The sequence below is a fragment of the Heterodontus francisci genome, chromosome 4, assembly GCF_036365525.1.
Source record: "Heterodontus francisci isolate sHetFra1 chromosome 4, sHetFra1.hap1, whole genome shotgun sequence".
Classification (NCBI taxonomy): Eukaryota; Metazoa; Chordata; class Chondrichthyes; order Heterodontiformes; family Heterodontidae; genus Heterodontus; species Heterodontus francisci.
Genome location: NC_090374.1, coordinates 51,841,882 through 51,869,746, shown reverse-complemented (window position 1 = coordinate 51,869,746; position 27,865 = coordinate 51,841,882). Strand labels below are relative to the sequence as shown.

General features: G+C 44.0%; 2 protein-coding genes across 7 annotated transcripts in view; both read right to left on the bottom strand.

The window, feature by feature from the left end:
* LOC137369021 (soluble lamin-associated protein of 75 kDa-like) overlaps positions 1-17,010 on the bottom strand; it is a 310,867-nt gene extending 293,857 nt beyond the window's left edge. The window contains exon 1 of the mRNA XM_068029510.1: positions 16,807-17,010. The gene's annotated coding sequence lies outside the window, so the exon portion shown is untranslated. The remainder of the gene's footprint in view (positions 1-16,806) is intronic.
* Positions 1,560-27,865, bottom strand: LOC137369023 (beta-1,3-galactosyl-O-glycosyl-glycoprotein beta-1,6-N-acetylglucosaminyltransferase 4-like). 6 transcript variants are annotated; one of them, XM_068029529.1, is made up of 4 exons: positions 27,545-27,865; positions 25,266-25,390; positions 17,943-18,410; positions 1,560-12,173 (listed from the first exon to the last, which is right to left on the bottom strand). In XM_068029529.1, the coding sequence occupies exon 4, from the start codon at positions 12,170-12,172 to the stop codon at positions 10,808-10,810; it is 1,365 nt and encodes a 454-aa protein (XP_067885630.1). In that variant the 5' UTR covers position 12,173; positions 17,943-18,410; positions 25,266-25,390; positions 27,545-27,865; the 3' UTR covers positions 1,560-10,807. The 6 variants fall into 6 exon arrangements, with proteins under 6 accessions (XP_067885630.1, XP_067885631.1, XP_067885633.1 ...); XM_068029530.1 differs by lacking the exon at positions 17,943-18,410; XM_068029532.1 differs by lacking the exon at positions 25,266-25,390.

Genomic DNA, 27,865 nt, shown 5'->3' with positions numbered 1-27,865 from the left:
CACACTGCTGCCACTGTGCGTCAGTGGTGAAGGGAGTGAATGTTTGTGGATGAGGTGCCAATCAAGCGGGCTGCTTTGTCCTGGATGGTGTCGAGCTTCTTGAGTGTTGTTGGAGCTGTACCCATCCAGGCAAGTGGAGAGTATTCCATCATACTCCTGACTTGTGCCTTGTAGATGGTGGACAGGCTTTGGGGAGTCAGGAGGTGAGTTACTCACCGCAGGATTCCGAGCCTCTGACCTGCTCTTGTAGCCACGGTATTTATATGGCTACTCCAGTTCAGTTTCTGGTCCATGGTAGCCCCTAGGATGTTGATAGTGGGGCATTCAGCGATGGTATTGCCGTTGAATGTCAAGGGGAGATGGTTAGATTCTCTCTTGTTGGAAATGGTCATTGCCTGGCATTTGTGTGGCGCAAATGTTACTTGCCACTTATCAGCCCAAGCCTGGATATTGTCCAGGTCTTGCTGCATTTCTACATGGACTGCTTCAGTATCTGAGGAGTTGCGAATGGTGCTGAACATTGTGCAATCATCAGCGAACATCCCCACTTCTGACCTTATGATTGAAGGAAGGTCATTGATGAAGTAGCTGAATGGTTGGGCCTAGGACACTACCCTGAGGAACTCCCGCAGTGATGTCCTGGAGCTCAGATAATTGACCTCCATCAACCACAATCATCTTCATTGGTGCTAGGTATGACTCCAACCAGCAGAGAGTTTTCCCCCTGATTCCCATTGACTTCAGTTTTGCTAGGTGCTCCTTGATGCCATACTTGATCAAATGCTGCCTTGATGTCAAGGGCAGTCACTCTCACCTCATTTCTTGAGTTCAGCTCTTTTGTCCATGTTTGAACCAAGGCTGTAATGAGGTCAGGAGCTGAATGGCCCTGGCGGAACCCAAACTGAGCGTCACTGAGCAGGTTATTGCTAAGCAAGTGCCGCTTGATGGCACTGTTGATGACACCTTCCATCACCTTTCTGATGATTGAGAGTAGGCTGAAGGGCGGTAATTGGCCGGGTTGGACTTGTCTTGCTTTTTGTGTACAGGACATACCTGGGCAATTTTCCACATTGCAAAGTAGATGCCAGTGTTGTAGCTGTACTGGAACAGCTTGGCTATGGGCGCGGCAAGTTCTGGAGCACAGGTCTTCACTACTTTTGCCAGAATACTGTCAGGGCCCATCGCCTTTGCAGTATGCAGTGCCTTCAGTCGTTTCTTGATATCATGCGGAGTGAATCAAATTGGCTGAAGACTGGCATCTGTGATGTTGGGGACTTCTGGAGGAGGCCGAGGTGGATCATCAACTCGGCACTTCTGGCTGAAGATTGTTGCAATGCTTCAGCCTTATCTTTCGCACTGATGTGCTGGGCTTCCCTATCATTGAGGATGTGGATATTTGTGGAGCCACCTCCTCCTGTTAGTTGTTTAATTGTCCACCACCATGCACGGCTGGATGTGGCAGGACTGTAGAGCTTAGATCTGATCCGTTGGCTATGGGATCGCTTAGCTCTGTCTATTGCATGCTGCTTTTGCAGTTTGGCACGCAAGTAGTCCTGTGTTGTAGCTTCACCAGTTTGACACCTCATTTTGACGTATGCCTGGTGCGGCTCCAGGCATGCCCTCCTGCACTCTTTGGATGTGTACAGCCTGTGATTTGTGAGTAATTAAAATGGTTGTCTGCATTTGTACAATTTTTCTCTTCCGGCAAACATAGATTAACTTCAGGAGCACACAAATGGAATCCTTTAATTCTGCAACTCTCTGTTACATTTTTTTTATTTTTTTTTAAGAGATACAGCACTGAAACAGGCCCGTCGGCCCACCGAGTCTGTGCCGACCATCAACCACCCATTTATACTAATCCTACACTAATTCCATATTCCTACCACATCCCCACCTGTCCCTATTTTCCCTACCACCTACCTATACTAGGGGCAATTTATAATGGCCAATTTACCTATCAACCTGCAAGTCTTTGGCATGTGGGAGGAAACCGGAGCACCCGGAGGAAACCCACGCAGACACAGGGAGAATTTGCAAACTCCACACAGGCAGTACCCAGAATTGAACCCAGGTCGCTGGAGCTGTGAGGCTGCGGTGCTAACCACTGCGCCACTGTGCCGCCCTTTTCTCTTTTCAGATACTATCGTATCGGCCATGTATGTTCTGCTCATCTATTTCTCTTCTAGATTTCAGCATTAACAGAATTTTTTCTTTTTAATTCACATGAATGCAACCATTTCTTTTTCTATCCTCCTGGATTCTCTCATCATTTGTTGCCTTTCCATTTTGAAGCAGTTCAATTCACCTAATGTCTTTAAAATTACCTTTTCACATACCTAACTAAACATACCTCTGAAGAGTGTGGCATTGAAATGACTTTTAATGTACATTTTCTGCATTACTAAACCAATTCGCATGCAACTAATTGCCTAATTTGCCTCTTTGCCCAAAACCATTAGTGCAAATGCATTCTGGAGCTCAACCTGTTTTTCTCCTTCATTGACCTTTGTTTTGGTGAGTCAATCGTGGGATTTTTCTCCTGGCCTTACTGATTCTGACCAATGATCTCACCCAAAATGCTAGTCTGTCATTCACTTTCAGAAACTACTTGACCCACTACATCTTTCCCACATTGTCAGTTTTTATTTTTGATCTGGAGAGGTTTAGCAATCATGCTAATGCTTGGCAACTGTGTTTAATGTTAATACTCAATGCAAAGCATCATGCATGAGTGTGACAATTAACTGATTACAAGATAAATAGGCATATCTTAATGAAGCTGAAGCAGAAAATGGATTTGTGAGCGACTGATGACTGCTCTTTGCCAATATTAGTGCAGCACAAAATTGTGATGAATAAAATAATTTTTACAATTCAGTCCCTCTTATGAAAGCACTGCTTTAAAAAACGTGACATCTTTTCTTCAAGGGTCCAGGCCACCAAGGCAGAGCACATATGTGCCCTTTGGTGGGCTGGTTTACCCCTTGTTGTTGGACATGCGACCTACTGAGACTGCCCCATCACATAAAAGGCCAGGAACAAGGTAATGGGGGACTCCCCACCCCGTCCCTGCCCCTTGGCCCCACCCCACCCTACACTGTTGGCCTCGTATGGGGTGATGCAGGTCCAGATCTATTCTCCAGCCCATCATGTAGATCTTGCCAGAGTAAAGGTGGGATTACATGGAAAGGGCCAATGATTTTCAGCCTCAATTGCTTTGAGATCAGTGAATTTTTTGACAATCACTTGTATTCTTCCCCATTAACTTCACACAGTGTTTTCATCTTGCAGCTGAATAGCATCCTTATTTATAATCATAATTTACAATTTGCATTTTATGTAAAGTACAAATAATTGATTTAAATATCAGACATTGTTTTACCAGCTGCCAAAAGGTAATAAAATTCTCAGTACTAAACAAAATTTACAAGAACTTGGTAGAATTCTACTGGTGTTGAAATAAACTAATATATAGATTTTGTTTTTATACAACTATTATAAATATATTCTTGAGTGAGTTAAATATAAAATAACACGGAGACATAAGTGTTCCAAGGGATTAAAGACATTGGTAGTGTTACAATGACATTATCACACTATAATATCAAACAACATTTATTACATGAAACAATAACTTCAAATTTAGAACAATATTTTTACCTCTAGGATACAAATCCGTCATGTAATTGGTTTGCACCCAAATGCCATGGCCCTGAGGACACAAATCTGTCATGTAATTGGTTTCTGCCCAGTTTACATGGTCCTCTGGGCACAAATTTGGAGGAAACTCTGAGCCATGATATCTGGGGTACTGGTCTCCACATTGCAACTGTGGTTTATGTTCATTAGTCTTAAATTCCCCTAATGTCTCTTCTACCTGAGACATTATAAATTAAATAATTTATACCTGCAAATTTTATGTGCACAAAATCGTTGAAGCTGGTAAAATTATCATTTTGCATTACTGGCAAAGACTAATTTCACCCCCATCTAGTTGTTTTAGTTTTTTTATAAACCAATTCCTGTTATTTTCCCTATTTTAAAAAGTAGCATCAAGTAGGTTAGTAAAATTTATAGACTATTGAAAGAAATTATGAGATGCATTTACAATGCTGTGAAGCAGTCCCATGATGCTTGTTACTTGTCTATGTTGGTCCAATGATTGTTGCCTACCCAGAGGGTTGGGATTGAAGGCTGATGGTGTTGATGTATTTTTGCATGCACATAATGTCTAAGGTGATAGTCGAAGTTTTGTACTAGTAAAATAATATAAACAAATACACTTAGAGTCCTTGTGCATGACATAAAAAGATATATTTCACAAATTCACACTTTTAGCGGGTAGATTGGAAATTTGGGCCTTGCTGTTCTCCACACCACAGCTGATCTGCTGAAATACAATACTCTGATTCTTTTCTGCAAACTTTTGATGAGTAATGATTTGCATTCAAGTTTTAGAGGTTTTCACTTCAGCGGGATTAGGTTGTGAATAGGATTGTAAATCGGGAGCAAACCAAGATTCAGTAAAGAAATGTACTCTTACTAGATGTTGCCCACATTATCTTAGGGTTTGCATTTCTATCCAATTTACAATTCTTCAGATGAGGATCACGTTAGGAATAAAACTCTCAAAAGAATGCAGGGTGCCCTGATGGCTCATTGGGTAAATGAGCTGCACAGTGGGGTATTAAACCACACAGATTAGTGACTGGCAAAAGAAGCAACGGCGACATGAGGAAAAACTCTTTTATGCAGCAAGTGGTTAGGATCAGGAATACACCGGCTGAGACTGTGGTGAAGGCAGATTCAATTGTGGCTTTCAAAAGGAAAATGGGTAATTATCAAAGGAGAAAAATATTTGCAGGGCTACAGGGAAAAGGCAGGGGTGTGGGACTAGCTGAGTTGCTCTTGCAGAGAGCTAGCATGGACATGATGGGCTGAATGGCCTTCTTCTGTGATGTAACCATTCTAATTTCCAAGATTCAGTTAAAGAAGGCTTTAAGTTCATTCCCTGGTCGGTACAGAAAACCTCAACCATGGAAACATTATTATTGGCTTCAATTACATTAGCCAAGAGAGAGGAGAAAAATGACCTGCCAAGGTTAATACTCCTGAACATAATCCAGTGGTACCTACTACTGGTATGTGCATAGACAGTGCTCGAGAACAGGATCAGTCAAACAGCCTGTTGTAACATACAAGCTAGGTTAACAAGTGAGAAATGGGCATTTGTGTAATGTCCTGAGAATAGAAATTTGTTTTGGGCAGTATCGCATTGGTAGCCTGTTAAACTCCCAACCTGATATTTTGTTTCATTGTCTAACAACAAAAACAACAAATCAAATTTATAGAGATCCTTTAACATAGTAAAACATCCCAAGGTGCGTCACAGGAGCATTATCAAACAAAATCTGACATAAGGAGATATTAAGGGCAAGTGACCAATAGCTTGGTCAAAGAGGTAAGTTTTAAGGAGTGTCTTAAAGGATGCAGAGAGGTAGATAGGTTGAGAAGTTTAGGGAGGGATTCCAGAGCTTAGGGCCTCGGCAGCTGAAGGCATAGCCACCGATGATGAAGTGATTAAAATCGGGACTGCACATGAGGCCAGAATCGGATGAGTGCAGATATCGCAGAGGGTTGTAGGGTTGAAGGAGATTACAGAGATTGGGAGGGGTTTGAAAACAAGGATGAGAATTTAAAATATGAAGCATTGCCAGACCAGGAGCCAATATAGGTCAGCGAGCAGAGGGGTGATGGGTGAATAACTTGTGTTATTCAAGTGCAAACCATGGAAGGAACATTCGGAAATTCGAGCATCCCATCCACTTGCCCTACCAAACACCATCTGCCCCATCTGTGGAAGAGTGTGTGGATCCAGAATTAGATTATTAAGACACCTAAGGACCCACAACCCTGGGGTGGAAGAAAGTCAGCTTCGTTTCCGAGGGATTGCCTAAGAAGAAGATGATGAATAGGACTTGGTGCAAATTAGAATGTGGGCAGCAAGGTTTTGGATAACCTCAAGTTTACAGAGGGTGCAAGAAGAGCATTGGAATAGTCAAGTATAGAGGTAACAGAAGCATGGATGAGGGTTTCAGCAGCAAATGAGGTGGGGCAAGAGCAGAGGTGGAAGTGAAAGTCTTGGTGATGGAGAGGATTATGGGGGTCAATGCTCAGTTCAGGGTTAAATAGGGCACCAAGTTTGCAAACAGTCAATTTTAACCTCAGACAGTGGTAGATGCAATACCACCCATTTTATGCTACATCAATATGAATTTCTGCACCTTGAATACTGTTAGTACCCATTGTACTGTCCCCAGTATATCTCCCATTTTCGTGTTTTGGTGCAGTCAGTTCTAAATGGTTAAGAACTGGTGCTAATCTTGACAGAATGGTAGTGCTTATTAGCACTCCATTTTTGTAGGTCAGCTGACTTACATAATTGTTGATATAGAATTGGGTGGAGCATGCTAGCATTATGAGCAGAAACTTAAAGGAAAGCAAACAATTAAAAGGAAGTGACAGACTGGAAGTACATAGTTACGACCAGGTGAGAAAGAGGTCTAGGGTTCCCTCTCAGCCTTCACCTGGTCTTACTGTAACAGGGTTCAATTTTAAACACACTGTTTTTAGCTCCCCCTTGGTGAATCCTTGTTCACTGCTTTCCAATTATAAGGCAAAGAATCCAGCACAACAGGCTTTCTCAGGTTTAAAGAAGAAAAGTGGGATTTTATTAATCTTAAACTTAAACTCTAATTCGTTTAACGCCTATCGATAAACAATGGGCCCACGCTAGCATGCACATGCAATACACACATGCAGATAGAGACAGAAAAGAGCAGAAGAAAATAAAGTGGAAGAATTTGAGGCAATATCTGGAGAGTTTACATTACGAATTTTCGAGCTCACTGTAGAGTCCTACATTGTAGGTAGATCTTGCTTTTCATTGGGGCCCAGTATTCTTCTTAAACCTTGTTCACTGTAGGAGACTTTTCTCTCTTGGGGTTCATGTGTCTTCAGTGGATTCAGAGGTTTGTGAGAAAGAGATGGGAGCAGACAGACAGAAGAGAAGGTCTGCTTCAGTCCTGGAGCATTCTGCTTTCTGCACTCTCAGTTCAAACTCTACAACTCAGTAAAAAACCCAGACTGCCAAGTAGGTTAGTCATGTGGCTAACTGGTTTGAACACGTCGGTTTGTGGATTGTATTGGAACATGGGATAGCTCCTTTGTTCCAAGTACTGTATGTTAATATGCAAAAATGTCTTTCCAGCCAGAGGCCTGGCAACCTCTTGTCAGAGGCCTTCTCTTCTTTCCAGCAACAATTTGAAATTTTATGTCCATGTGGCGAAATTAATGCGCCTAATTCTTGGCAAGTGGGGGCCTGCATGACAACGTATATTTTGAAAATCTTTAGAGAGGCTCAAAAGGCATCTCAACCCATTGGCAACCATATCCAATGCTAAAGAGAGAGAGAGGGCCAAGAAGTGATTGGCAGAAACAAAGGGGAAGGAATTGCAACAACATGGCTCCAGGCAAATGACAGAGCAGCCCATGACGCAACCCCCTGTGGGTGTGTGAGGTGTGGTGGGTGGGTACAGACAAATTCTGGTGCAGACAAATTCTGGTGCAGACTCACCTATATGGACTTTCTCACTGGGAAACTTACTGGTTCCACAAATGGAGTGGGATAAAAAGATTGCGCAACAGAGAAATTGCCAGCAAGGTCTATGGATCAAACAAAACACAAAAAATTGAGACAATTGCAGAAAAAAATGGCATTAAAGCTGCTCATTTAATCTTTGTGCTATGTTCTTTAAATTAACTTCTAAATGACATTCTTCCTGCACTGATGTCCTCTGCTTGATTTAGAAGTGAAGTAATGCCAAGGCCAAAAAATACATTTTTTTTCATTCATTCATGGGATGTGGGCATCGCTGGCTAGGCCAGAATTTATTGCCCATCACTAATTGCCTTTGAGAAGGTGGTGGTGAGCTGCCTTCTTGAACCACTGCAGTCCATGTGAGGTAGGTACACCCACAGTGCTGTTAGGAAGGGAGTTCCCGGATTTTGACCCAGCGACAGTGAAGGAATGGCGACATATTCCCAAATCAGGATGGGATGTGGCTTGGAGGGGAACTTGCAGGTGGTGGTGTTCCCATGCATTTGCTGCTCTTGTCCTTCTAGCTGGTAGAGGTCGCGGGTGTGGAAGGTGCTGTCTAAGGAACCTTGGTGCATTGCTGTAGTGCATCTTGTATAAGGTACACACTGCTGCCACTGTGCATTGGTGGTGGAGGGAGTGAATGATTGTAAATGGGATGCCAAACAAGCGGGCTGCTTTGTCCTGGATGGTGTCGAGCTTTTTGAGTGTTGTTGGAGCTGCATTCATTCAGGCAAGTGAAGAGTATTCCATCACACTCCTGACTTGTGCCTTGTAGATAGTGGACAGGCTTTGGGGAGTCAGGAGGTGAGTTACTCGCCTCAGGATTCCTAGCCTCTGAACTGCTCTTAAAGCCACGGTATTTATTTGGCTACTCCACTCCAGTTGAGTTTCTGGTCAATGGTAACCCCCAGGATGTTGATAGTGGGGGATTCAGCGATGGTAATGCCGTTGAATGTCAAGGGGAGATGGTTAGATTCTCTCTTGTTGGAGATGGTCATTGCCTGGCACTTGTGTGGTGTTAATGTTACTTGCCACTTATCAGCCCAAGCCTGGATATTGTCCAGGTCTTGCTGCTTCAGTATCTGAGGAGTCGTGAATGATGTTGAACATTGTGCAATCATCAGCGAACATCCCCACTTCTGACCTTATGATTGAAGGAAGGTCATTGATGAAGCAGCTAAAGATGGTTGGACCTAGGACACTACCCTGAGGATCTCCTGCAGTGATGTCCTGGAGCTCAGATGATTGACCTCCAACAACCACAGCCATCTTCCTTTGTGCTAGGTATGACTCCAACCAGCAGAGAGTTTTCCCTGCTGATTCCCATTGACTCCAGTTTTGCTAGGGCTCCTTGATGCCTTACTCGGTCAAATGCTGCCTTGATGTCAAGGGCAGTCACTCTCACCTCACCTCTTGAATTCAGCTCTATTGTCCATGTTTGAACCAAGGCTGTAATGAGGTCTGGAACTGGGTGGCCCTTGTGGAACCCAAACTGAGTGTCACTGAGCAGGTTATTGCTAAGCAAGTGCAGCTTGATAGCACTGTTGATGACACCTTCCATCACATTGCTGATGATTGAGAGTAGAAGATGGGAGGCATAAAGACATCACACCACATCATTTGAATATTATGACGGACAGAAATCTACACTTTGAGTACACAATGAGGGAGGGAGGGTGACGGTTGTGAATTTTGTGCTTATCAGGATGTTGAGGAATGGAACACTTTCTTACTTTAGGCATCCAGTGTTAGCATCCAGCATTCCCAGATCAGGTATAGCATAGTTAGAAACAGAGTAAAGCTTCCTGTTTTCTGCTCAACCATATGCCTCAGACCCAACCTCTAAGGAGCCCGCTTGTGTGACAGTTTTCCATTTCTCACACCAGCTACCCTGTGGCCTTTCTAAGTGAGATCACCCATGAGTACTAAGTCAGGGGACATTTTGTGCTGAGGCCCAAGCCTACTAAGAACTGGTTTGAAATTGCCCTAACTCAGTCATCGGAGAGAGACTTCCATCCCATCAATCTGGGCTGATACCAGGAGTCAGAGATGAAATCAAAAAGCAAATAAACTACAGATACTAGCAAACCATTGTTTAACCAAATACACAATCCAGGCTCACCGAGAATCCATTGTTGTTCTCACATATGTGTTATAATAAAATTGTATCAGATAAATCCTTTCTGGTCACACTATAATATTTAAACCATGTACTCAACCTTCAGATAAAATGATTTCCTCCTGCCTATGTCAAGACTGAATTAAAAACATCAATTTAAATAATTGCTACATGTTGAAGACTCTGATATTTCTATTTTGCTTATAAAGCAGATTAGTGCAACTTACGTGAGATCTGGTTGCTCCTGAGAGGTCCTATCATATAGGCTAAGTGTCAGATGCACACTGCAGTGGCTTGACATTGATGAAGTTGCTTAACATCATCATACTGCAAGCTAGCAAACCTGATATTGTCAAAGCAAATCACGTTACCAACGCCATAAATTATTTAAAAACATTCAGTAAGTAACATTTGAATTAGAAAATGGATTACATTATTACATCAATTCCTCAGGAAGCAACCTCTGTTTAGTTTAAGCACAGCCTGAAATATTGAAAATGGCATATTTACATCCCCACTCTCTGGTGTGCATCTTATTAATAATCCTACCAGTCCGTCCTATAATCTTTAACTTGCATGATTTTACATAAGATTTTTAAATCGTTCACAGCCTCAGGATACATCTGTTATTGCTTGACATTATTAGGGTAAGACTTCAGCAAAGGATCATATATTGAACAGAAGAAAACACAGAACCAGAAAATTCCATTGTAGCAATCACCCCTATTCCTTTCATTGACTGCATAGCATACTCTTTATCATACACTTAAGCCATGACCCATGATAGGATTAGGCTCGCCTCTAGAATAAAAGTGATGTCAAACACTTCAATATTCAGTGCCTTCTGTCCCTTATCAACAATTGTTTTGGACTAGTCCTACTAATATCGAGCAAATATCATTTACTCTTTATAAAGCCATTGATCAAGATTTTCAGCACAAAGCAGGGAAAAGTATCATTTGATTTGGTATTTGCCTTTAGAGCTTAAGCTGATGGACGCTTCTAGCACAAAATGATGCATTACTTCAGCCCCAAAAGTTTTCACTATGATTATAAACGTAGAACTTTTGAGAAGTCAATTCTATCCAATTTCTCTGGCGTTCCCTAATCCTCAGTTCCAAGCATTTTATTAACACAGGGTCTACTTTGGAGTCAAACTTATTAGCAAACCAATGGCCATAGTCAAGGAGCCACCTGAGCTCCGCAGAACCGTAGATGCAGACGCTGCGGAGGTGAGTGCCTGTGCAGGGTGGGTATAGCGCCCCCTCCAGGTAGCTCCACTTCACCAGCCTCACCTTGCTCTGCAGATCGGTCACTTCAGCCTCAGACCGGGAGAGCTCGCCTGGCACTCCAGGCACCCGCACCATACTCGCCCAGAAGTGCTCGTCTGGAGAGTAGGTATCTGCGGACCAGGCGAGAAAATCTTTGGCCACCACACTGTAACTGATGTATTTGACAAAGTCATAACTCAAAACAAAATAGGCACTGCCAGTAAACATCTCGATGCTGTGGGGAGCAGGTTCCTTCAAAACGCTGGTTTTGAAGAGCATCTGTCCGTCCTCATGTGGATTATCTTGAAGCTCATATTGATACATGAATCGTTCTTTTTTACTATTGCTGGGCTTCATAGATTCCAACATGTTAGCTCCATTCAGCTTCTTCAACTCAGATACCAGTTCAAAGTTGGACCGCAATGGTAAATCTTGGCCACACAAGTTGAAAACATACTTCCATTGGACTAAAGATTTGAGTAGATCTGACAGGCAATTGAGGTCTGCTTGTAGTCTGGAGATGTGAGCATAGTGTACCAGTTCCAATTTTGATGCAATGAACACATTAGGAAAGCATTTGGCTAAGTTGTCCAGGGCAGATTTGAATGAGTTTGAGGATTTCTGGTCATAATGAATGCAGTATATATTCTGGGGCATGTAAATCATTTTTAAGCTCCTTTCCACCATAATGGCATCTTTATGAACAACCATAGAGAATGCCAAAGGGTACTCCTGCTCTTCTTGCGAGACCAAAAGGTTTTGATATCCTCTTTGGGAACGGTATTGAGCACAGTCAGATGTCATCAACTCAACATCTTCATCTTCCAGATCAACAATGTTACCCTTTCGTATTTCTAAAGTTTTACCCACTTCCACCGAGCTGAAGTCGTAAATGGCAGTGCAGTTTATTTCAAGCTTTAACTGCAAGTACTTGGCATCCTTTCTGTTCCACACAAATTGGGAGGTACTCCAGAAAGGTTCCACTAACCAAGTTTTCTGTGAACCTGTGACCATTCCATGATTGTAAAAGAGTTTTAATAAGCAGGGCAGGGAAAAGGTCAAAAACAGCAGAAGCATCTTTTTCAGCTGAAATTTCGTAGGGAAACACTTGCAAAACATTCTGCAAAATACAAAAGTACCATCAGCTATCAGCACAATCATTTAGAATAGTGATCTCATGCAAAACTTCATTTAAAAAAGTTTGCTTTTAAGCTTAAATACAATCATAGAATCATAGAATAGTACAGCATAGAAGGAGGCCATTCGGCCCAGTATATCTGGACTGGATCCCTCAAAGAGTAATCCAGTTAGTCCTACTCCCTTGCTCTTCCCCCAGATCCCTGTAATTCTTTTCTCCTTCAAGTATTTATTCAATTCCCACTTGAAGGCTACTATTGAATCTGTTTCCACCACCTTATCAGGCAGTGCATTCCAAATCCTAACCATGTATTGTGTAAAAAAGTTTTTCCTCAAGTCACCTCTGGTTCTTTTGCTAATCATCTTAAATCTGCACCCTCTGGTTATTGGCTCTTCAGCCACTGGAAACAGTTTATCTTTATTTACTCTATCTAAACCCTTCATAATTTTAAACACCTCCACCAAATCTTCTCTTAGTCTTTTCTAGACTACACAGGAGCCTGAACTGGCCCAATGGGCCAAATAGCCTCCTCTGTATTGTGGATATATTAGGCGCAGGTAGAGAAGTGAGGAAATGTGTTTTTTTATTATTACGAATGATGGATGGTTACATCACTATCTTGCTGCTCTCGAAACTCTTGTGTTCCTTCATGGTCTTCCCAATCCATTCCAGAGACTTTCCCGCATGGGTGTACACCCCATAACTGCCGCACTACAGAGCACCAAAGGACACGATGATCTTGACCACATGAGGACAGGTGGCGCCAATGCCGTGGGTGCGACCACTGCCACTGGGGGGCCCCTTCGTGCCCAAAAAGGCCCCCCCCACCAGAACACAATGAAACGCCACCAAGATTTACCTGGCAGTTTCCCCAAGTGGTGGAGGACACCCCCGCTGCTGGTAAAATGCCAGTGCAAACTTCCCGGAGGAGGCTTCCTAATTGGCTGCCTCCACTTTCGCCATCCTATTAAAGACAGCAGGCGGGCTCTCGATGCTGCTGGCCCAATCAGAGCTCAATCGCTTCAGCAACTGGACCAGGAGAGGTGGGTGTTGCTGAGGCAGGTCGGGGACTATGAAGGCACCTCAAGATGGAGGTGCCCTCGGAAGCATAGATACAAGCAAAATATTATGAGGGCTGAAGCCGTTAGGCCCCTCAGAGTGGAGGAAGCACTCCTCTAGATGAATCATTTGGGTCACGGGTATGGCCTTTCCTGCCCGCAGCCCCATCAATGGGGCATGAAGCCTCTGGCTTCAATGACTCCCTACAGCCTGCCGCAGGGAAGCTGCTTCCATTGGTGGTGGAGGGGTGGGGGGGTGTGATGGTTGCTCCACTGGTGGCTGGCGAGACTGTGATAGTGACTATCATTAGGGTCTTAATGATGTCAATTGGCTTCCCGCCTCCATGGAGCGGGCAGCAGATCCGACTCCCAGCCCATCTCTAAGAAAGTTCCCCGGCGGCAGGAATGCCGGCATGGGTCCCCCCTATTTTCCCACTCCCTCACCTTCAATCCCATTTCCATGTAGCTGGAAAAATCTATCCCTAAGTCATTAATGTATATCAAAAACAGCGGTAGTTCTAGTACTGAACCTTAGTGAACTGCACTGTATACATCCCTCCAGCCTGAAAAGCAGCCATTCACCACAAATCTCTGTTTTCTAGCCCTTAGTCAATTTTGTGTCCATGCTACTACTGCCCCTTTTATCCTCTGGGTTGTAATTTTGCTCAGAAGTCTAATATGTGATACTTTATTAAATTCCTTTTGAAAGTTCATATACGTTATTTGCACTACCCTCATCACCCTCTCTGTTACCTCATCAAAACTATCAAATTACTCAAACACGATTTTCCCTCAATGAATCTGCGCTGCCTCTCTTTTACTAATCCATGCCTGTCCAAGTAACTGTTAATTTTCTCCTGGATTATTGTTTCTAAAAGTTTCCCCACTAACATTAAACTGACTGACCAGTAATTGCCAGGTTTATCCTGCTCCCCTTTTTAAAAAATGGTGTAATATTTGGCACCACCCCTCTAGCTGAGGAAGATTGGAAGATCGAGGACAGCATCTCTGCAATTTCTACCTAGTAGTATCCCAGCAACCTCCTCATTTACCATAGACTTGCCAATGCAAAGTACTCATTTAGTACCTCAGCCAATGCCTTCTGCCTCCACTTTCTCCATTTTGGTCCCTCATCGGCCCCAGTGGTCCTCTGACATCCCTATTACTGTTAATATGCCTACAAAAGACCTTTAGATTCCCTTTTATGTTAGCATAAATTAAATGGCTATACATTGCAATGTGTTTAACATCAATTGAAATTCCTTTTCTTAGCCTTTACATAATTAAAATCCACCATTAACTTTTAAAAAAGTCATTCATTCTCAGGATGTGGGCATCACTGGGAAGGTCAGCTTATGTTGCCCATCCCTACTTGCTCTTGAGGTGGTGGTGGTGGACCTACTTTTTGAACTCCTGCTGCAGTTCATGTAGTGATGTTAGGTCGAGAATTCCACGATTTTGTCCTAGCTATGATGAAGGAACCATAATATTTGTCCAAGTTGGGATGGTGTGTGATTTGGAGGGAAACTAGGAGGTGATAGTGTTCCCAAGCTCATATCCTTCTATATGGTGGGGGTTCCAGATTCTATGAGATGCTGCCAAAGATTTGCTACAGTGAATCTTGTAGAAAGTACTGCAGTCATGGTATGTTAGTAGTGATGGGAGTGGATTGGGTGCTAAATCAAACTGACAGTTTTTTCCTGGATGTGTGTTTTGTGACTTGCCCCATCCGGGCAAGTGGAAAGTATTCCATTACATTCCAGATGTATCTTGAAGGTAGTCAAGAGGCTTTGGAAAGCCACGAGGTGAGTCACTCGCCACACAATACCCACATTCTGACATGCTCTTGTAACCGTAGCATTTATGTGACTGGTCCAGCTGAGCTTCTGGTCAATGTTGACCCCTAGGATGTTGATAGTGGGGGCATTTGGTGATGGTAATTGAATGGTAAGGGCAAGTGGGTAGGCTCAATTATTGGAGATGGTGTGATGGTGGAGATGGTCACTTATGTGGCACGTATGCAACTTGCCAACATCAGCTCAAGCCTGGAAATTGTCCAGGTCTTGCTGTATGCCGACAGGGACTGCTTCATTATCTGAGGAGTTGCGAATGAAACTGCACACCGCAATCATCAGTAAAAATCTCACATCTGACCTTATGATGGAGGGAAGCAGCTGAAGATGACACTACCCTGAGGAACTCCTGCAGTGATGTCCTGGGGATGAGATGATTGGCTTCCAATAACCACAACCATCTTCCCTTGTGCCAGGAATGTCGCCAGCCATGGGAGTGTCCCCGCGACCCCATCAACCCCCACCAAACCCACCAAACCCCACTGACTTCAGTTTCACTGGGACTCCTTGGCGCCACACTCTTGCCAAATGCTGCCTTGAGACAATTCAGCTCTTGTGCCCTTAGATTTTTTTTTATGTCTATCTTTTACTTATCAATTTACAGATTTTTGGCAGATGCAGATTGAAAATCGTAATAAATGTATATTTTTCAGAAACGAATATGACAGGAGGTTACAAACTAATGAGCGCCGCGGAGTTCTCGCAAATTTCTGTGCTAAATTAATCCCATCCTCCCTGTATAGTGACCATATAGGGAAACAACTAGTGAAGCTTAGCAAACTGACTGGACTAGTTCCGTAGTTTGTTGCTACATCTAACTTCATGTTTCTGAAATTGCGCAATCAGTAACACACACGATGAGAAATGCTTGTTAGAAATGGTTAGCACTTAGTCAGACAGTGCTTTTGGTTCTTCTCAGCAAATGAATTATCACTTTCCCAGCATGCTTATCCGATGAACCCTTTTAAGCCAGTTTGACCAAACTAAAAGAAAACTTGAAACCAGCCTAACTAAGCACCTTTTCTACCTTTCGGGACGGCGGTGATTGCGGGGGAAACGCCGAATAAAAAGCATGTATTGACAGTATAATCTAGGATTGTGATCGGACCACAGCACAACGGAATCACTGTAACTGCAACTGAAACATTTCCAAGTCCAACCTCCGCTCCCTTGTGCTATTCCAGCACAGTGAGAGCCCCGCTGTAGCACTAGGCTACAATCGGACCTCTCCATGGGCGCACGTTGCAGTGCATGTGGGCCAGACACAAGTACACAAAGTAATAACACTCGAGAAGCTGGGATTGCAGATGTGAGTCTGCTCGCTCGCCCCCGTTTACCCGGATATCATGAGATTTACATCTGTATAGCCGGAATGATCTGAAATGAGGTGACCCCAGAGAAAGCCCTGCCTGCTCTTACTGACACTGCTGTCATTTCATTCTCACTGCTCTGCTACCTCCAACTCACACACACATGCACACATACCCACAGCAAACAGGGCAAGCATCCGAGAGGAAAGCCGTGCTGAATAGTTTGACAATGCCCGGGTGAACTCCTCAGCAGAGCCCCAGCCTGCCTGCCTGTTTGGGTCAGTTCCTTCAGTGAGCTGCTGCCTCGGGTTAACGCTGGCTTCCGGACTACAGGAAGGTACAGGCGGAGCCAAACTCCTCATCAGTCAGTGAGACCCAGTCAGTTGCCTTTTACCTTATTTCATCGACTCTCCACCGTTTGATCGCGTACTGTCCAATCGGCTGTGTATTGCAGAGCTTAAAAAGCGAGATACATCAACCAGCCCACTAAAACTGGGCGTGAGATTCACACCTTTCAGTTTAAAACCTCTGCAAACCTCAGAGGAAGCAGTCGCACGGAGACTTGGCAACATCTATGTCAGGTGGATATCTTCTGCTACCCTATTTAACCCCAAAGTTCAGAAATTGAAGTGTTTAAGGAAAGGCACCCTTTGTTTAATCATATTTACAACTTGAAGATTGTAGCATTCCTTCTACTCACAGTCAAGGCAGGCATCTCGATATAACACTGAAGGGTAATAACTGTTTAAACTCTCCCTCTTTGACCAAGCTTTTAGTCACCTGTCCTAATGTCTCCTTATGTAGCTCGGTGTCTAATATCCTCTGATAATCGTTCCTCTGAAGGGTCTTGGGGCTTTTTACTGAGCTAAAGGCGCTATATAAATGCCTGTTGCTGTTCCAAATATGATTAGCAAACTAAGGTTCACTTTAGAAACAGTTCGATGTTATAACTGGAAGACAATCGGGATGGTTTTCTGGGAGGGCTGCAGGAATTTCTTCATTCGAATTTATTGGGGATTGGAGACAAATCTTGATAATGAATAAGAAATTGGCTGAAGGATAGAAGCATACTTGTTGGAGAAATAATGTTGAGGTGAAGTGAGTTCTGAGTGGGGTGTCCCTGAGATCAATGTTGAGCCCAATACTCTTTCTAATTTATATCAGTATGCTGGATTCAGAAAGTCACTGTAAATTGGTTAAGTTTGCAGGTGACACTAAACTATAAAAGGGTAGGTCTCAGCCACAAGGCTGAGGTTAAATATTTGCACTATGAGAAATGATTGGAGAATTTGTTTTGGCCTTTGGCTATTGCACATGAGTATTATAGAACTCTAATCGAGAGCAAATGATTATTTCAAATGTGCATAGTGGTGATATCATGCTGTTATTTGATGAATTGGTGCAATCCATCTGACAGATATCAGTGCAGGGAAATAACAAATGACAGTGCCACTATCAAGCACTCTCAGGTAAGATACAAGACAGCTAGCTATAACGTAAAGCTCATTTCATTCCACTCAAACAGCATACCTTAACCTGAGCCTCAGAGGAACATTTTCTACAGCACAAATCTCTCATTTAAGCATCCCAGAGCAGTCAATCATGTGGCCTCTCTGTGAGATTCCCAACTGAGTGCCAAATTAGCGGCAACTTTGGCCTGTGGGCCCACATCCACTGAGAATTAGAGTGAGAGTATTCAAGCTGACTCAAGTTCTATGATGCTTCTGCCAGCAGAAAGAAACGATGTTCATCTCATCAGCCTGGGCTGCATTGCTGTAGCTACTTCTCCACTTCCAGTTTGAAGCTGCATTTCTTCCCTTTGAAAAATGAGCACGTTGTCAATAATGGCCCAGGTTTTGTTGTCAGCGGCAAAGGAATGGTGCCCGCCATTCACGACGCTGACAGCTGCCCACAAACTTTTCATGGGCTTTTGGGCAGTGACTTGCTACCATTAGGCATCTGATCCATTGCGCGTCTTCTATAGAGGATCTGTGGTGTCTGTGAACAGGTCAAGCACAAGCAAAGTTCATCAACCCATCAGATTGAAGAATCCTCACTGAGACAAGCAGGGTCTGATTTGAACACTTAGTAAGGTTTTCAATGAGTTAAAATCTCACCCACAGGGCTGGATTTTACCAGCCTGCTGTCGCTCCCAGCGGCGAGCTCAAAAAATTGTATGCCGCATGCCAAAGAGCCGCCCCAAACACCCGCGTGGAGGAGCTGGGCTGTCTGACTCCAGCAATGGCGTTAGCTGCCCGTGAGCAGATACTGGCACCCTTTTTAAAGGGCAGACAGCCCTGCCGGCATATTTAAATTTTTAAAGATAAACCCCCCCAAAATTTATCAAATAAAATTCTAACACCCCTTCCCACACCCCAATAACAATTACATTAACTATTTGCCCTTCCTGTCAAAACACTTACCTTTTAAATCTGATCTTGCCCCCCTCAGACTGCACAAAGTTTAAAGTTCACCCCGTCCCACCATCCCCTACACTCATTATTCATCATTTATTTGACCCCGACCCCCACCCCTGCACTGGAAATTTGATCTGCTCCTTCCTCCCCACTAGTGTCACGCTGGCTTTCCCTAGATGGGGAATTGAAGGTGTGGGAGTGAAATTTTCACCTTTATCTCAAAGGGGTTGAAAATCAAATTTAAGTAAGTGGTGCTTAATTGTACAGACCCTTGGTCAGACCCCAGCTGGAATACCGCATTCAGTTTTGGGCACCGAACCTCAGGAAAGATATATCGGCCTTGGACTGGATGCAGGGCAGGCTCATCAGGATGATACCAGGACTTAAAGGGTTAAATTATGCTGACAAGTTGCAGAAACCTGGCTGGTATTCCCTTGGGTTTAGATGGCTAATTGGGATGTTTAAATGACAAAGGGGTTTGGTAGGGTAGATACAGAGAAACTGTTCCCTCTTGCGGAGGAATCCAGAACAGGAGGGCACAGCAAAATTAGAGCTAGGCCATTTAAAAGTGAAATCAGGAACTACTTTTTCACACAAAGGGTAATGAAAATCTGGAACTTGCTCCTCCAAAAGGCTTGGTTGCTCATTCAGTTGAAATTTTTAAGCCAGATTTTTGTTGGATAAAGAGATCAAGGGGTAGGGAACAAAGGCAGGTAAGTAAAGTTTAGCTATTGATCAACCATGATCTAATTGAATGTGGCTAAAAGCAGTGTAGTTTTACTAGGCTGATTCCTGGGATGAGGGGATTGTCCTATGAGGAGAGATTGAGTAGACTAGGTCTATATTCCCTGGAGTTTAGAAGAATGAGAGGTTGTCTAACTGAAAAATATAAAATTCTTAATAGGTACGTAGGATTACATAGGATATACGGCACAGAAACAGACCATTCGGCACAACCAGTCCATGCCAGCATTTGTGCTCCACTGGAGCCTCCTGCCATCTTTCCTCAACTAAATGTATCATCGTAACCCTTTATTTCCTTCTCCCTCGTATGAAAACAGAAAGTGCCAGATATATTCGGCAGGTCTGGCAGCATCTGTGGCGAGAGAAACAGAGTTAACGTTTCAGTCTGAGACCTTACATCAGAACTGGAAAAGGTTAGAAATATAACAGTCTTTGAGCAAATGAAAGACGGGGGGGGGGGGGGGGGGGGCGGGGGCGGGGTGGTGTGGTGCAGCTAGAAGAACTAAAGGGAAGAACTGTAATAGAACAGAGGGCAGGAGAGATTAAATCTCCCTCATATGCTTATCTAGCTTCCTTTAAATGCATCTACACTATTCACTTCAACCACTCCTTGTGGTAGCAAGTTCCACATTCTCACCATGCTCTCAGTAAAGAACTTTCTTTTGAATTCCCTATTGGATTTATTGATGACTATCTAATATTGATGGCCTCTAGTTATGATCTTCCCCACAAGTTATGATCTTCTTTCTGTAATGAGGTGACCAGAACTGCACACAGTACTCAAGTTGTGGCCTAACCAATGAGTTATACAGTTCCCTGCTCTTATATTCTATACCTCGGCTAATAAAGGAAAGGATTCCATATGCCTTCTTAACTACCTTATCGACCTGTCCTGCTACCTTCAGGGATCTGTGGACATTCACTCCAAGGACCCTCACTTCTTCTACACTTCTCAGTATTTTCCTATTAATTGTGTATTCCTTTGCCTTGTTTGACCTCCCAAAATGCATCACCTCACACTTCTCCAGGTTGAATTCCATTCACCACTTTTCTTCCTATCTGACCAGACCATCAGTATCTTCCTGCAGCCTACAGCTACCTCCTTGTTATCTACCACACGGCCAATCTGTGTTGCCTGCAAACATCTTGATCATGCCCCCTACATTTACATCCAAATCGTTAATAGATACCACAAAAAGCAGGGGACCCAGGACTGAGCTCAGCGGAATACCAGTGGAAACAACCCTCCAGTTGCAAAAACACCCGTCAACGATTACCCTTTGTTTCCTGCCACTGAGCCAATTTTGTATCCACCTTGCTGCATTTCCCTGGATCCCATGGGATTTTATTTTTTTTAACACCAGTCTGCCATGTGGTACCTTGTCAAAAGCCTTGCTAAAATCCATGTAGACCACATCAACTACACTACCCTCATCTATCTTCCTTGTTACTTCTTCAAAAAATTCGATCAAGTTGGTCAAACAAGATCTTCCCTTAACAAATCCATGCTGACTATCCTTGATTAATCTGTGCCTTTCTATGTGACAGTTTATCCTGTCTCTCAGAATAGATTCCAATAATTTGCCCACTACTGAGGTTAGACTGACTGGCCTGTAATTATTCGGTCTATCCCTCACTCCCATTTTAAACAGAGGTACAACGTTAGCAGTTCTTGAATCCTCCGGCACCACACCTGTATCCAGTGACAACAGGAAAATGATGGTCAGACCTTCTGCTATTTCCTCTCTCACTTCTTTTAACAGCCTAGGGTACATTTCATCCGGCCCTGATGACTTATCAACTTTCAAGGATGCTAATCCCATTAATACTTGCTTTCTCCCTATGTTTATCACATCCAATACTTCACACTCTTCCTCCTTAACTAAAATATCTGCATCTTTTGTGAAGACACAAAGTATTCATTAAGAACCATACCAACGTCTTCCGCTCCTACACGTAGCTTACCTTTTTGGTCTTTTATGGGTCCTACTCTCTCTTTAGTTATCCTCTTACTCTTAATGTATTGATAAAACATCTTTGGGTTCACCTTGATTTTGCTTGCCAATATTCTTTCAAGCCCTCTCTTTGCTTTCCTAATTTCCTTTTTGATTTCACCCTTCCACTTTCTATACTCCTCTCGGCTTTCTGTCGTATTGAGTTCTCGGTGTCGGACATAAGCTTTCCTTTTCTGCCTTATCTTACCCTGTAAGCTCCTTGACATCCATGGGACTCTAGATTTGGCTGTCTCACCCTTTTTCTTTGTGGGAACATGTTTACACTGAACCCCTTGAATCTCCCCTTTGAATGCCTCCCCCTGCTCTGACACTGATTTACCTTCAAGTAGCTGTTTCCAGTCAACTTTCGCTAAATCACTCCTCAGTTTAGTAAAATTTGTCTTGCCCCAATTGAGAACTCTAACTCCTGTTCTATCTCTGTCCTTTTCCATAATTATGTTAAAACTGACTGAATTATGATCATTACCACCAAAATGCTCTCCCATGCCACTCCTTCCACCTGCCCATCTTCATTTCCTAAAACTAAGTCTAAAACTGCACCCTCTCTTGTTGGACTTGCTACATACTGGCCAAAGAAGTTCTCCTGAATGCACCTCAAGAATTCTGCTCCCTCAATTCCTTACACACAAAAACTATCCCAGTTAATATTGGGGTAATTAAAATCCCCTACTATTACTGCCCTATTGTTCTTGCACTTCTCAGAGATTTGCATACATATCTGCTCTTCTATCTCCTTCTGACTGTTTGGGGGTCTATAGTACACTCCCAGCAGTGTGATTGCCCCTTTTTTGTTCCTTAGCTCAATCCCTTTGGCCTCATTTGATGAACCTTCCAACATATCATCCCTCCTCACAGCTGTAATAGGTTCCTTGACCAAAATTGGCACTCCCCCTCCTTTCTTATCCCCCTCTCTATCGTGCCTGAAAACCCTGTAACCAGGAACGTTGAGCTGTCATTCCTGTGCCTCCTTAAGCCATGTTTCTGTAATAGCTATGATATCATACTGCCATGTGTCTATCTGTGCCCTCAGCTCCTCTGCTTTATTTGCTATACTCCTTGAATTGAAATAGATATCCTTGAGCTCTGCCAAACTCTTTTGTTTATTTTCAAACCTTTGTTTCCTCTGTCTTCCAGACTCATCCATAAATTTTCTACCTTCCATCTTCATTTCTGATTTTGTCCCAACTGAGTCTACCCTCAGGTCCCCATCCCCCTGCCAAACTAGTTTAAACCCTCCTCAACAGTACTAGCAAAACGTCCCACAAGGAACTCAGTCCAGGCTCTGTTCAGGTGCAACCCGTCCTGCCTGTACAGGTCCCATCTCCCCCAGAGCCGGTACCAATGTCTCAGGAATCTAAAGCCCTCCCTCTTGCACCATCTTTCCAGGCATGCATTCATCTGGCTTATCCTTCTATTTCTATACTCACTTGCGCGTGACACTGGAAATAATCTGTAGAGGTCGTACTTGCTTATTTCTTACCGAACTCTCTAAATTCTGACTGCAAGACTGCATCCCTCTTTCTACCTATGTCATTGGTTCCGATGTGGACCATGACTGCTGGCTGTTCACCCTCCCCCTTCAGGATGCTCTGCAGCCATTCAGTGACATCCTTGACCCTGGCTCCAGGGAGGCAACACACCATCCTAGATTCACATCTGCGGCCACAGAAACGCCTGTCTGTTCTCCTGACTATTGAATCACCTATCTCTATGGTTCTTCCAGTCTTCCCTGTACCCCTCTGTGCAGCTGAGCCACCCGTGGTGCTATGGACCTGGCTCTGGCTGCACTCCCCAGGTGAAACATGACTTTCCTCAGTATTCAGAACTGAATACCTGTTAGAGAGTGAGATGCACTCAGGGGTCTCCTAAAGACGGCTGCAAAGGTCATCCCAAGCTATGGACACAAAGTCAGCAGCATGCCTTCACCATAGCTGACAGCACGGGGGTGGGGGGCGCCACTAGAAGAAATGCCACTAGCTGCACTTGGGGTTTACAGGTGAGAGAATTGTTAAAGATTTAATTCTTCTGTTCTGCTGATATTGTCTTCCATTATTTGTGGCCCTCCAGGACCTCAGGAGTAGCCTGGCACACCCCAAGGTCTGGTTGGGAGAGGCCATATCAAATGTGGTCCTCACTTTCCCCATGCCGGAGATCGAGGTGTCTCTGGGTGCAGGGTGATGGGATGACAAATGAAGGAGATGGCAACAGTCCAGCAGAAAGGTAATGTTTTATTGGAATGGAAGGATCAGGTAGCCAGGTTCATCTGAAACATTCCTGTATTCATGCTTCCCGAGCCTCCCTTGCGCCTATCTCATGGCGCCTTTCCTGTGGTCCCTGGGTTCCTTCACGATGCATCGCCTGGTCAGCAGTTTCCTCTCGATCCTTATCGTCTGAGGAAGCTTCGCACTCCACTTTCTCCTCACTGATCAACGTCACTCCCCTCTGCAGGGCCAGATTGTTTAGAGCACAGCACACCACCATGATACACAAGACCCTTGCTCGAGCATATTGAGGGGTGCCACCGGATCAATCCAGGTGCCTGAATCAGATCTTCTGGCTTGCTCGATGATCACTCCGGTTGCCCATGGCAGGTGTAGTGTCTCTCCTCTGTCTCTGTGCTTGGATTCCTCACAGGCTTAAGTAGCCATCTCTTTAGAGGGTAGCCCTTGTCTCCCAGAATCCATCCTTGAAGGTACACCTGGGGGTGTGAAAATGTCTGGAACCTGGGACTGCCTATGTATGTAGGCATCGTGGCTGCTTACTGGGAACTGTGTACACACATGCAGGATCTGCATACCCCAGTTGGACATTAAGCGAGTGGAAGCCCTTCCTGTTGATGAAGGCCACAGACTGGCCTGTGGGAGCCTTGATGGTCACATGTTTTCAGTCGATCACACCCTACAGCTGGGGAAGTCCAGTTGGACCCAGGAAAGAATTGTAGACATAGGAGTTTAGCGCCATGGTGACCTTCAGCGCCACTGGCATTGGGTGACTACCACCACCATTGGGGCTCAGCTCGTCTGCCATCACGGCACAAAGGTCTATGATGACCTCCCTGGAGAGGCACAGTCTTCGGCAACACTGCTGCTCGGACATCTGAAGGTAGCTCATTCTCTGACGGTAGACGCTCCCTGCAGGGTACCTTCTTCTGCGCGCAGGATGCTCACAGTCCCCTCTGTGCCCTGCTCCTTCCTCCCCAACTCAAGGCTGCTGCTGCAGTACCCTGAGGTTGCTGCTGTCCCACTGCCTGTAGCTACTGTTCTCTCCCTCTCTGCTGCACCTCCTCACTAGAGGTTCTGCTTCCTGAGTACACGATGCCCATGGCATGTGAGCCTCCTCCACCTATCCCATACCACCCCCTCTTCCTCTCCGTTTGATCCACACAAGCTCCCAGATGGCACTCTGGCAGCACCCCAACCCCCCCACCCCCCCCACCCCCCCACAGTGCCCCCACTCCTGACAGTGATGCTCGATGCCTACGCTGCCCTACCCTCCCTTCCAAGAAACGCTGGCTCACTCAAAGGGCGCTGAGTGAAGCCAGCCCTTACCTCCCAATTGCTTGCCACCTCCATATACCTGCTGGGGCTCTGAAGGCCTATGGACCTCTGCACATACGGGAAAATTCAAATAACCCCTTAAAAATTGCTTTCAATTGGCAAATTAATTGCCTCAATTACCTGTTTGCAGCTTTGAGGCACACTGTCCTCCCCCATGTTGTCTGCCCCTTGGAAAATCCATTCCGATGTCTTCCATCACAATATTATGGCCCTCTCCGCCACCTCCGAGCCCATCCTCAAAGGACCTAGAAAATTCCAGCCTAAGTGTGGGCTAACGAAGGTTCAATACAGATTAGCATAACATCCCCGCTTTTCAATTCTATCTCACTGAGATAAAGCCTAGTGCTCAGTTTGCTTTTTTTAATGGCCTTACTAATTTGTGGCACAACTTTTAGTGATTGGCGTGCTTGTACTTCATTCCCACCTGGACTCGCACCTTCTAAATAATAAGTGACCTCCCTATTCTTCCTGCCAAATGTACTACCTCACCGTTATTTGTGTTGGACTTCATTTGCTGAGTATTTGCTCATTCTGCAGGTTTATTAATGGCCTCCTGTAACTTGTTGCAGTCCTCCTCAGTATTAACAATCCCCCCTCCCCTTCCCCACTTGGTATCATTTGTAAATTTAGAAATTGTCTTTTTGATTCTATGGTAGATGCTTGGAGGATGTTTCCCCTGCCTGGGGAGTCTAGAATTAAGGGGTCACAATCTTAGAATAAGGGGTCAGCCATTTTGGGCTGAGATGAGGAGAAATGTCTTCAATCAAAAGGTTGTGATTCTTTGTAATTCTCTACTCAGATGGCAATGAATGTTCAGTGATTGAGTATATTCAATTGAGAGATGCATAGAGCTTTGGATACTAAGGGAATCAAGAGTTGTGGGTATAGAACAGGAAAATGGAGTAAAGGTTGAAGATCAGCCATGATATTACTGAATGGTTGAGCAGATTTGAAGGGCAGTATGAAGGTTTTCTATGCTTATCAGGATCAATCGGCCGAATGGTTCCTATATTCCTGAAATATTAAGCATTTTAAATACTAAACACACATAAAAATTCAAATCCCTTCCATGTTACAGATGCATCAGAAATGCACTAAGTAAATGAAAATTATTTTCTTGATAATGTAATCAAAGCAAAAAACGAAGTATGAAATTGTATCGAATATCTTTCAAATACAATTGGAAGGGGGCCAAATGTGATGCAGGGAATGTTGCTGGAAAGGTATTTATTATATTCTCAGATCTTCCAAAAGCACCAATAAACTTTTACTGGAGCTATTTTAATCCTCATGTATGCCAAAGACTTTTTGGGGGAATGACTTGGTCCAATTATTTTAAGCTACAACACTTGCAGAATGTTACCAAGCAACAAGTGAGCTTTACAAAACTCTTGTGGTAATTTCGCTCTGTGTGTTAAATTAAATAAAAAATATTTTACTAAACAGGGGAAGTCCATAATAGCAGCTAAGTAAAACTTTTTTAAAAATTACACACAGAACAAAATATAGCCTTAATTGTGTATAATATGGGGTACATTCTTCTTTCTTCTTTGGACTCCTTGTCTCGAGAGACAATGGGTAAGCGCCTAGAGGTGGTCAGTGGTTTGTGAAGCAGCACCTGGAGTGGCTATAAAGGCTAATTCTAGAGTGACAGACTCTTCCACAGGCGCTACAGATAAAATTGATTGTCGGGGCTGTTACACAGTTGGCTCTCCCCTTGCACTTCTGTCTTTTTTCCTGCCAACAGCTAAGTCTCTTCGACTCGCCATTCTTTAGCCCCGCCTTTATGGCTGTCCGCCAGCTCTGGCGATCACTGGCAACTGACTCCCACGACTTGTGGTATATTAATAATCTGTAAACTGTCTGGTCAACATATGTGAACAAATAGCTACACAACAAAGGATGCTTCAGTATTTATAATGCAAGTAGTGAGAATGATACCCTTTTGCCTGTCCCAGTATAATATTTCGAACAGCATCTACATGACTCTTGCTAGAAAATCACAAATTCAGCTGGGATTTTCAGATAGCAGACCTGGTTCATCTCCAGGGATCTCATTGTATTTGCTTTGGAAATGTCCTATGCTTACAGTATTATAGGAAAAAGTTCGTAATTTCACAATTTTTTCCCCTTTTCACACTGTCCTCCTGTACCACACATCTTCTATAAATGCAGGGCCGAGCAGGAAATTTACTCCACACCCCTTTGCAAGTGCTGCTTCATAGTCAGCCATTAGAAAATCGATAATCACAATAACAACATGTGTTTATTTACATCTAACTTAACTCAAAACCTTTCACAGACATCTAAGGAAAATCAGATATGGGTCAGCAAGAAAAGTGGTGCAATGCAGCCAAGACACTGCTGGATAGGCTTCAGCTTTATTTTCTTCTACTCACCCGACCACAGCAGGGGTTTTCCCCAACAGGCAGAATCATCTGATTGAAGAAATCCACACAAAACCATAAGCCACAAAGCACAAGATATTCCAGTGCATGCCAAATAAAAGATTACTTATTATTTACAGAAATGGCATTGTTCCTTCTCTTAATACCGAGCTTCTCACTTGTGCCTAACAATGCCTTCCTATTTCCTTTGCTTCTGCGTCTAAGTGTTCACTGAGTGCCAGAGGTGGTTGGCTCTACATGTTGTAGAAAGGATTTAGGAGACTGAGAGGGCCTTCAGCTCATGGCAGCTGGCTCCATGTTAAACCCTTTGGC

Excerpts from the sequence above, each read along its gene's own strand:
- LOC137369023 (XM_068029529.1), bottom strand. The coding sequence starts at position 12,172 with ATGTTTTGCAAGTGTTTCCCTACGAAATTTCAGCTGAAAAAGATGCTT.